Source organism: Sorghum bicolor, chromosome 10 (genome assembly GCF_000003195.3).
Source record: "Sorghum bicolor cultivar BTx623 chromosome 10, Sorghum_bicolor_NCBIv3, whole genome shotgun sequence".
In the NCBI taxonomy this organism is placed as follows: Eukaryota; Viridiplantae; Streptophyta; class Magnoliopsida; order Poales; family Poaceae; genus Sorghum; species Sorghum bicolor.
The window spans coordinates 15,769,464-15,780,410 of NC_012879.2; the positions used below are offsets into that span (position 1 = coordinate 15,769,464).

Below are 10,947 nucleotides of genomic sequence, written 5' to 3' on the forward strand. Positions count from 1 at the left end.
CTGATAACCCCCTGCAGAAATAGACAAACACCAAAACTCGTGGAATTCTGTCAGATAAAACCGTAAGTCTAGATCTTGATTTCATTTGGATCCTTTTCTTTATTTATTTGATAATTAAATTTGATACTTAAGGACCGTCAACAGGCGTGTCTCCAGCGCTTGGCGCTCGAGATTCTTCTTCTTCTCCTTCTTCTTTTTTAAGTCCATTGCGGACTTCTACTTTTCCGCGGACTCTCGCCGCTTGTCACGATCGACCTCGTCCGCCTTTACCGGGGGCTTGGAAGATCGAGCATTAATCGATCCCTGCACGAGCAAAAGTAAGTCTTAAAAGAATATCAAAGGGAATCGACGATCGGAACCGTAAACAGGAAATGGAACTAACCAGGTCGATCGACCCTTGGTCGGGCCTCATAGGGAAGTCGTTGACGTGCTTGGGCTGGAAATCGCCTGCAACAGCCGCTCTAACCCTGGCGGCGACCTCATCGTCCGCGGGTGCCTCGTTAGACATTCGGCACGCCTCGAGATCCCAGGACGAAACGCCGGGACCCATCTCGTCCATCCTCAGCGGCCGAGACATCAACGGGAGAACCCTCCGATGATGGACGGCCGAGAGGACAAGAGCGGCAGTCAGGCCTTCCTCGCGTAGCTTCTTCAAGGCGTCAAGGAGGGGGTGGAGCCGCGATTGGTGAGCCTGGACGACGCTGTACTTCCAGTGATCCGGACGCTCTGAGATCAGACGCCCGGTGTAGGCAGGAAGGAGGTCGTCGTCATTCCGTAAGTAAAACCATTGGGAGTCCCATCCGGCGTGGTTCGACGCCAACCCCACCGAGATGTACTCACGCGGCCTCTCCGACTTGCCGGTCTTGAGCACCAGGTTGAGGCACCCGGCCCGTACTGGCTTCCTCACCCCTGCGGCTCCACCGGGGGCGTTGAATTGCTCGCCCCGGTACAAGTGGAGCCACAAGTCCCAGTGAGGCATCATCCCCAGATAGCCCTCACACACCGCGGCAAAAACCGCCGCGGCGGTGATGGCGTTCGGGGAAAAATGCTGGAGCTCCACACCGTAGTGGTGGCAGAGCGCCCGCATGAAGCGATTGGGAGGGGAGCCCAGGCCGTGGCGATGGAATTTGGCGAAGGAGACCACGTAGCCCCTAGGCGGCCTTGGCTCCCGGTGGTCCACCGCCGGCGCAATCCACTCCGGCCGCGACAACGAGGAGCGGGGCGCAGGAGTCCTTCCTTCTCGAGCTCCAGCAACCGGCGCTCCGTCATCGACGATGGGCGCCAGTCATCAGCGACGATGAGTCTCATAGGTATTTTCGGGTGGGAGAAGGGCGACTTCACTTCTGCTCGAGGGTGCGCGCGTGTAAAATGGCAAGGAAGCTGAGGCAAGAACGGGGGCAGAAGGCGGAAGGAGCGACGACAACGAGACTACGGGGCATTTATAGACGGCAGCCCACCAACGGACAGATCCGATAAATACGGTAACTCCTCCCATAAATGTGCCGTCTAACGGTCCTTATCCCTCTCACAGACGGGACGCTACGAATTCCGCGCCGGTACAGTGCCGCAACGGCTCCCGCCTGAAAAGGCGCGCCCAACGGGCAAAAAGGCGAACCGCCGCGGCCACTTGCTTCCCTCGTAAGCCAAGGTATGCATTCGTCACAGCTAAAATCTCGAGAGGTCGCAGGCTGACCCACCGAATGGGTTCGACAGCCGATCTCGAGTGCTAGAGTCAGGGATGCCCAGCGAATGATCGAAAATCGAGGCCTGCCTCGAGAATTCGCTGGGGATGTCCAAGGCAAGGTCGAGACGGTCGACAGGAATCCCCCTGAAGGGAGGCATCAAGCCGCTGGACTCTATCGAACGAGACCAGTAACCCAGACCAAACCCTGTTTTATGAGGACTCCTCCGGGCTACAGCCGACCCCCTCGAACGGGGCACGGGTTCTCACTTGGATTACGCGCTAGGAGCTCAGTTTGGGGGAGACGACGCTCGCTCCACCGGGAGTTCGTCGCGACCCCTGCGCAAAACAAACCAATCTCGGCTTTCAGCCCGTCTTCATGACGGACATCGAGAGCGCTTCCACAGACTAGGAAACATAACCCTCAAAGGAGTTAAAAACTCCTCCAAGGGCTCAGGGGCTACCCCCGCGGGGTCGCTCGCGCGCCCCCACGGAAACCCGATCATAAAATATAGCCTCCACTCGAGCACAAGCGCTCGAATAAAGGCTCGGGGGCTACTGTCGAGGATATCAGTAAGGGGTACCCTAACTGATGTGCATATCGAGAACGTCCGTACGCAAGTCAAGGCGTCCAACTCGACGCCTAGTTGTGTGCACGGTCCTCGACGACCATGGTCTCGAACACGGAAAAAACGTCCTGTGAATCGGCCAGGGCTCGAGTGTCGGCTACCGTCGAATACGGAAACAGGCTCGTATGAATCGGGGGGCCTCGAGCGCGACAACATCGCTCGCCACCTGACACGGGCACGGGGACTAGGGCATTTAATGCGCCTGCCGCATTCTCACCTAACCCGTCAGTCACGGGAAGCATGATAGGGAACAGGCATCCATCCCGTCGTTCTTTTTCCAGCCTTCCCCACCAAACAAGCCAGAACGTGGCAGGGCGCAGGGAATGGGTCGGAATGTCTAATCAGGACCCCCCTCGAGACGTCCAAGGTCAGCGCTCTGACCAGCAAGGCGTACATGGCGCCTGACCCTCGAGTAGGCATTTTTCCTTCATAGGGAAGGGTCGGGCGTCGAATGACGGCACTTCAACCACTCCGACGTAGCTGCTACCGCGATGTACAAGCGTGCAACACATAAGTCAGTCCAGGACGGCGCACAGAAGCGGGATTCAGGGGCACGCGTAATCATCATCAAGGCACCAAGACGGGACAGCTCGAGGCCACGCCGGTACGGTAGCCTCGAGTAGGTCAGCGCGTCATACCTCTATCGATCCCTACTCTGTCACCTATACATGTACCCTAGACCTCTCCTTGGAACTATAAAAGGGGAGGCCCGGGAGCGAACCAGGGACAAGGCAAGACATACATAGTAGAGCAACCTCACTCCATCTCAGTCCATACCGCGCTTGTATTCACCCCTGTACAAGCACTTAGGTGCAAGATAATACAAACACTCCCCCCCCCCCCGCTGGATGTAGGGCCTTCTCTTGCCCGAACCAGAATAAATCTTTGTGTCTCTTCTTGCATCACCATCTGGAAAAGGGAGCACGCATACAAGTTTTACTCGTTGGTGTGACCCCCCGGGGGGAAAACACCGACAATATCTGTGCTATGTAACCAAATCAGCTTAACATGTGAAGAGATATGGAAGTCTTGGAGAAGATGAAAGGCAAGTGAAGTAAAATGTATAATATCAAGCTTTGTCTTTCACCTGCTAACTCAACACATTTATTGGTTTACCATTTATATGGATGTATTGGTGATTAGAGAAGTGAAATGGTTGGATTGGTAGGTTTTATAGCCTTACTATAAAGAGGGCAAATTAGTTTCTAATGCGGGTATCAAGTGCGATTTAGTGAGACCTAACAATGCATATGCATTAGGATCGAGTGGTGTGGTGAGAAGTACATGAAAATATTTGAAAAATGCTAACTCAGCACAAAAGGTGATGTTCATCTAGTGGGACACCTATTAGAATTAGACATTTGAGAACGTTCGAGAAAAGGGCCTTAGTGGGTAGTTTTTATACCCACGTACCAGAGCTCTGCTCACTCGAGGTTAGAGCACTAAACTGACACGTTGAAAATTCCTCACTGCAAACCCTAATATTTGGTGCCATTGGAGAGCAAGGCACTAGAGCTTAGATTTGACAAGGCTATTTCTTAGCACATGTGAGAGAATTAAACTAGGGCACTAGAGCCCTCTAGTGGTGCCACTAGAGGTTTGCATTGGAGCTTATTTACAGATAGGGTGTTTCGTGTGTGCACAAGGCTCTAGTACTCACTGGAGCTGTCTAGTGAGCACTAGAGAGCACCCATCAATGCTTCTAGTTCTAACACAGAGTGTGTTACTGATGAGATAGCTGAAAGTCCCATTTGGTTTTGGTAACTAAGTGATAACCTTAGGTAGGCTAACATGTTTCATGCGTTATGAACATGTACTTAGTCCACACACACACACTAGGTTGAGCAAGCAATGACAGCCATGAAGGAGACATGGCTTGTGCATGTGATGCAAGTGCTCAACTAGTGAAGATGTGAGATTATTGAATATGAGACGTGACAGTTTCATGTGGCTAGGTGGAGAAGATTAAGGTGAGGCTTGGCTCAAGTCATACAAATGCAGTGCTCATTTTCTCAAGACATCCATGTTGTGAAGAATGGTGACGGTTGATGGATATTTGTCATATGGAAGAACAAAGATGATTTTCTTCACAACATCCACATCTTCTAACTTTGTCAAACCTAAAGTTTGAGCTCATTGACAATTAGAATCCAACGAGAATACATGGCTCTTACAAGCTCATTTTCTTTCATTTTGAAGGAAGAATATATTTTCTTAGTTAGAGAATGTTTTTTCTCATGGACATTGCTTGTACCATCATGGAGCTCATACAATTTTAACAAAATTTCATTTGCTTTAGTTAGGACGAACACTTGGCTAAAGATGTCTATATATGCTAAAAGATTCAAACGAGCAATTTTTAGCTCTTACATTTAGATGAATTTCTTTTTCACCACTTGCGGTGGGTTTCTTGGGATTCTTCAGGAGTTTCATATCATAACGAGTGACTCTCCAAAAACCTAGATCAACCTTTTCTAGGTAGAAAACCATAGCACTCCAACATGGAAAATTAGTGTTGTCAAAGTGCGGAGGACTACATGGTATCCATCCTTCCCTCTCTAAGTAGTGTCTGCTCAACGATGGTTAAGACAAAGGTCCAGATTGAACTAACCAGCTCTGATATGGACTCGCCTAAGAGGCGGGGCGTTGAATTAGGCTTTCTAAAACTTCTACTCTTAAACTGTGGCCTCTAATTTCCACTTATCACAATATATGCAGTAAGCAATCTATCTAGATTTGAAACTAAGGTTTTGCTAATGTGTTTCTATATCTAGTTCTCTACCACACCAAAGAGTTATTCAACCTAGGTTTCAATGCTATTAACTACCCTAGCAAGCTAAATTAGAATAGTAAAGCACACAACCTAAGTACACAATATAGTGCAGAAACTTATGTGATACAATGCAAGGTATTTCTACCAGTGTATCGAGAAGCTCACACTTCCCCTAGTTCGTTGGAGCCCCTCGCAAGGGTCAAGCTCTCGGTCAGATAACTCCATGGATTGACTGTTGTCTGCTTTTTACAATGGTGCAAAACAACTAAGTACTGGAATTCCGGTGGTATTGATTTGAATGATTTTGCTTTGTTTCTTCATGCCTTCTCATCTGGGCTTCATCCATCTTGTGTCTTTGGACTTGTAGCATTACTTTTAGGTCTTCTATAGCAGTCACAGTGTCTTGCTTGAGGTGTTGATCATGCCAATCTCCACACTGCCAAAGTCCAAGTTCACTTCGCATCCATTGGAACCTTTTTGATGCCTGTCTCGGTAGGGTGGTGCTGCTAGGTAGTGCTCTTGCTAGCTAGTGAGTAGCAAGTCGCATGGTAGGTGTTATATTAGAGACTCGTCTTAACTTAATGCCGATATGATATAAGGATGTACACCAATGGTGGGTCATGATACAACGCTTCCCAAATAATACGATAAAAAATAAGAGTTGTGGAAAACTTCACCCACTACTAATAAAAGAAGCATCTCTGAAGCCTAAAACAAATAAGATACATGCATCAAATTTTGTGTCTCTTTAAAATTGTACCTATAAGGAAAATGGACCCTATGGGCCATTAAATTCTATTTTGGTATTCGATGAACAACGTGACCGTTTGGATTAGCAACATTTTCTAGTATACACGGTTAAGCTGAAATGGATGTAAGGTTGGCATGGAACTAGGCGAAACATGGAATTTGAAGTTATCGACACCTAAAAGACAGGCTATAAGTCTAAGACACCAAAAAGTAGAAGCCCAGAAGCGACACAGACAAAAATGAAGCCACTAAAGCTAAGATAAAAGAGATGGATGAATTGGGCTTGTCTCATGATTTTTTATCTGCTCTAATTGATAAAATATCAGCTCAAAGCTAGAGCTGTTCATTAGCTTTCCAGAAAGTCTAAGATCATCAAAACCGGACTTCAGAGCTAAAAGTTATGCTCAAAATACGAAAGTATGCTGTGCTGAAAAAAGGGCAGCCATTAATCCTAGATTATTTACATTATAACACCTAGCAAAACCTTAGATGCACATCTATATAAATTGTCTATTGCATAGGTTTTGATTGACTAGTTGAAAATTAGAGGCCTTAGTTTTAGAAGTAGACGGGTATTGTTCCTACATGGGCTGGACAAAGTGAACGGAGACGCGTAGTGGATTGACACGTCTCTAGTCTCTGTTTTAGGATCGCTTGATACATGACTCGTTATTCTCATTATCACAATGATAAAGGCAGGGCAAGAATAGAAATAATAGACCAAATCATCCAAGCATTACATTTTTGTTTTTGACCTTACACCTGTAAAAACCTATACACACTCCAATTTTACCTGTAAAAGGATGTACAATTTGCCAGTTGCGTAAAATCAACAATACAGTAGCTTGTAGCATTATCGTTTCATAAACTTCAGTGAATACACATGTATTTTGTATGCATTTTCAATTACCAAGCTTGAGCTGCCCGCCGTGCATAGTAGAGGTCACGTGAGTTCACCCGTGTCAGCTATATATAATCAGCTGCAACCGCCTGCCGCAAAACCGATCCTGGATTGCGCGACGTCATACACGACGCTGAACGTCTGCTGCTGCGTGTTGCCGATGATGGTCGTGCTGTCGGTGGGCGCAAACGCCAGGCACGTCGTGGAGTCGTCCACGTCTATGAGAACGTTCTGCGTCGCCAGCTTGAGGGTGGCGCCGCCGGCGAACGCCATGGCCACGGCCGGCACGCGCAGCTGCGACGCCTGGCCCTGGAAGCACGTGTCCAGGATGGAGAACGCCGGCGCGCTCTGCACCCCTACCATGGCCGCCGCCACCGCCTTGCTCAGCGCCGTGTACACGGCCGTCGGCAGGCGCGTGATCACCGTGCCCGAGTCTATGATCGTGGGCAGGCTGCTGTACTCCGCCGGCGAGACCGCGAGCGGGCTCCCGCCGACCGACATCCCGGACAGGGTGACGAAGTAGAGCGAGGCGTCGAGAGAGCTCGAGGCCATGGGCGTGTACGAGTAGTGCCCAGAGGTGTAGGGCCCGATGGAGAGGTACCCCGTCGACGCCGGCGTCGGGAGGCAGTAGGAGAAGGAGTAGCCGAGGCTGGGCGCGAGCTGGTAGAGCAGCGAGAGCTTGTTGCGCGCGAGGCCGATGAGTCCCGCGGAGCGGCCGAAGAGGCCCTCGTTGTCCTGGCCGCAGCCGTAGTAGAAGTTCGGGTAGCTGCCGGAGCCGAAGGAGACGGTGTCCCTGCTGAGGTAGCCGACGGAGAAGGAGCTGTCGCCGTAGCTGGCCTGGTAGATGCAGACGTTTCTGACGGAGCAGGCGGACGGGTTGAGCGTGGCGGCCTGGAGCTCGTCGCACTGCGACGCCGAGCAGGGTACGGTGGCGTAGGTGCTGGACGCCCTGGGGTCGTAGAGTGGGCCCACCTGGCGGTGGCAAGAAACGACGCAGGGCGAGCACTGCAGCCAGGTGAGCGACGAGCCCGTGTCGACGACCATGGCGTAGGAGGTGGCCGGCGTGCCGAGGCCGAGCTCGGTGACGTAGTTCCCCACGCCCACGGACGTTCCAGGCGTGAGTGGCACGGAGGCCAGGGAGTCGTCGAGCGGGCCGCCGGAAGCACCGGCGGCGGCCTTCGGCTTGCGGAGCGACGTCGTCGGGCGGCGGGACGGCGCGTTACTGGTGGTGGCGAGACGCGAGGCGAGGTGAGCGGCGCGCGCATCGTCGTGGGTGAGTACTGTGGAGAAGGGGAGGTCGGACGGGAGCGGCGCCGGCGAGCAGGGGCTCTGCGGGTGGTGCAGCGTCAGGTGGAGGCCCGAGCTGTTCCGGTGCGGGAAATCTGCAAAAAGAAAATGTATGTTACTGGGCTGCGCTAGTTACTCGTAAATTTTTACCAACGGTTTGGGAATTGGGATATCGATATAGCTTCCGTTACATATTATGACCATAAGTATCAAACATTTTTCTATTGAAATAAACATAATATATACTAAAACACTGTCATATCTTTTTAATGTGACAAAAAGATTTTTTTTGAGGAATGTGCCAAAAAGAGCTTAATATATACTGTATACTTCAAATGGCCAAAGTACTTGGCTATGCATTTCGGAAACTGCTATAGCTCGTGGAGTCATTATACTAGTGATTACGTCCTCGGCTAGCTTAGCTAACAGCACACTACCGGATTTCCTCTCCTAGCTTAGCTAACATGCACAGCCTACGGCAAAGCAGTGTTGTTTGCCGTAGGCTACATAGACAGCCTACGGCAAAAAAAATTTAAAAAATAAATACAAATCAAATTTTTTGCCATGCTTCTTTGCCGTGTGCTAGGAGAGACCTACGGCAAAGCTTTGCCGTGTGGAACCTACGGCAAAGCCGCCGGGTGACGCCGTTCTAAAACCGCCGCTCCGTTTGCTACTTTTTTTTCCCGTGCGCCCTATTTCGACCTACGGCAAAGCTTCGCCGTGTGTTTTGCTAAACGCCGTAGGTCAAACTGTGATTGCCGTAAAATAGTTTGCCGTAGGCACTTTGCCGTATGCAACCTACGGCAAAAGGTTTGCCGTAGGCGAGAGGGGGTTTGCCATAGGCCTGGGTCTACGGCAAACTCAGGAAAGCAGCAGCAAGCGAGTAGGAGGTGCCAAGCAACTAGAGCTAGCTAGTTCCGTGCGCCGTTGCCCGGTTGATGATTGTGGCAGTTTCTCCCCCTAAATTCTGGTTGGTAGTCTGTTGTCGTCCCGCGCCGATCGATCGCGAAATGTGACAGCGACTCAGCACCAACGATTCATTCATCAGCGTGGACGCATGCGGCTAGCACGCACTGAACCAGTCAGTGACGACGATACAGCTGCACAAATAAATTGAAACCGGCACCACGAACGAAACAACGGATTATTGCGTGACTATGAACTGATTCATGTCATAAACTAAGGTCAGTCTCAGTGGGGGTTTCACCAGGGTGTCATGCACATTTATTAGAGCGCCATATCAGCAAAACTGCACTTTTTGCATGAAACGAAGAGGAGAGAGAAGGAAGTAGTTTCACCATGGTGAAACTCCGCTGCCGTTGTTTTCTACGCGGTGAAACAGGATGAAATCCCCACTGAGGACTAAATCGTTTCACCATCTTGCATGTGATCCAATCATTTTGCAGTAATTAAATGCTTTGCCCAGCCTAAGAAATATCAAGGTGAAACTCATGCATTGTGGAGTTTGTTTCATTGTTCGTTTCATTGATGCTCTGTCAGCAGATTTGTTTTGGAAACAGTGCATTGAAACGGACCATTGAGATTGGCCTAATGATGATCCATGTATATGATTAATTTATCTTATCCCTTAATGATGATCCATGTCATAAACTAATATAAACCATGCATGCATAATCACGGGAAAGAAGTTTTTATGACATGGATACCTGTGATTCCATGCATTATTTGTGCATCTAGGACGGGTTTGCCTGGAGCTCTAAGAAAGTTCCTTGGCCCAGGCAGCTGCATCCAACCATAGGTACTCAAAATCGGATGCCTGAGATTGTTGACTAGGCCTTGTTTAGTTCACTCTAAAAACCAAAAAGTTTTCAAAATTCTTCGTCACATCGAATCTTGTGGCACATGTATGAAGCATTAAATATAAACGAAAACAAAAACTAATTACAGAGTTTGTTTGTAAATCACAAGATGAATCTTTTGATCCTAGTTAGTCCATGATTGGACAATATTTACTACAAATAAACGAAAGTGCTACAGTAGCGAAATCCAAAAATTTTTCACATCTAAACAAGGCGTAGGCTAAACAATTTTTTCAGGGTCTGCACCAAAGTACCAAACAATCCCCTATGACCTGGCCCTATCATGTACCCGGCCAGCCTTGTAGGCCAACATGGTTGCTTTGCATTGTTTGGGACGCGCAGTTTGTTCTAAATTCAAAAGGGTGGTTTGGCCCACGGTTTTGTTATTGTCCGAGTACTATACATCCGTAAAAAAAAAGTGTCGTTTTTTATTTTTAAACATCTATCTTATTCAAAAAAAATTCTAAATATCATCTATTTTTATGACTTATTTTATTATTAAATATACTTTAATATTTATTTATTTATTTTATAATTTATAGAAATTTTTTTAATAAAACGAACGGTCAAACACGATATCTGAAAGTAAAAACGTTACCTCTTTTTGTGACGCGGGAGTAGTCTCTGAGAAGCCAAGAGCGAAATACTATTCTCTCCATCCCCAAATACTATTTGAAGCATTTAAAATTTATCTATAAATAAACATAAACATGTCTAGAAATAATTTATAACATGCCTAATTACATGGTAATTAATTAACTTTTGTTGTAAATAATGAAATATGATTAATTTTTTTTGGAAACGTTTGCATCGTTATTATAAACCAGTATATATATATTGTTTATATATTGTTTATTATTTTTTAATAATTTTTTCTAGAATCAGTCTACTTCTTAGCTGGCAATTATTGCTAATAATGCCACTAATGGCTGGTTTATAATCACGATCGATGCAAATGTTTCAAAAAAAATGGATATATATGGTAAATTTTTCCTACTCCCTAGGAGTAGTTACTCCCTCCTCTTAAGTCTTAACCACGTATAGGTGCGCCATGGGAACCTTCCTAGGTTATTTAGCGGGTAAAAGCAGACCCGTAATCAAATGAT

At 48.0% G+C, this 10,947-nt stretch overlaps 1 protein-coding gene across 1 annotated transcript in view; it reads right to left on the reverse strand.

Annotated features, from left to right (window-relative positions):
• LOC8072834 (aspartyl protease family protein At5g10770) overlaps positions 6,512-10,947 on the reverse strand; it is a 16,034-nt gene continuing 11,598 nt past the window's right edge. Inside the window, exon 2 of the mRNA XM_002438238.2 lies at positions 6,512-8,116. Coding sequence (XP_002438283.1) covers positions 6,810-8,116 — 1,307 coding nt within the window. The 3' untranslated portion in view covers positions 6,512-6,809. The remainder of the gene's footprint in view (positions 8,117-10,947) is intronic.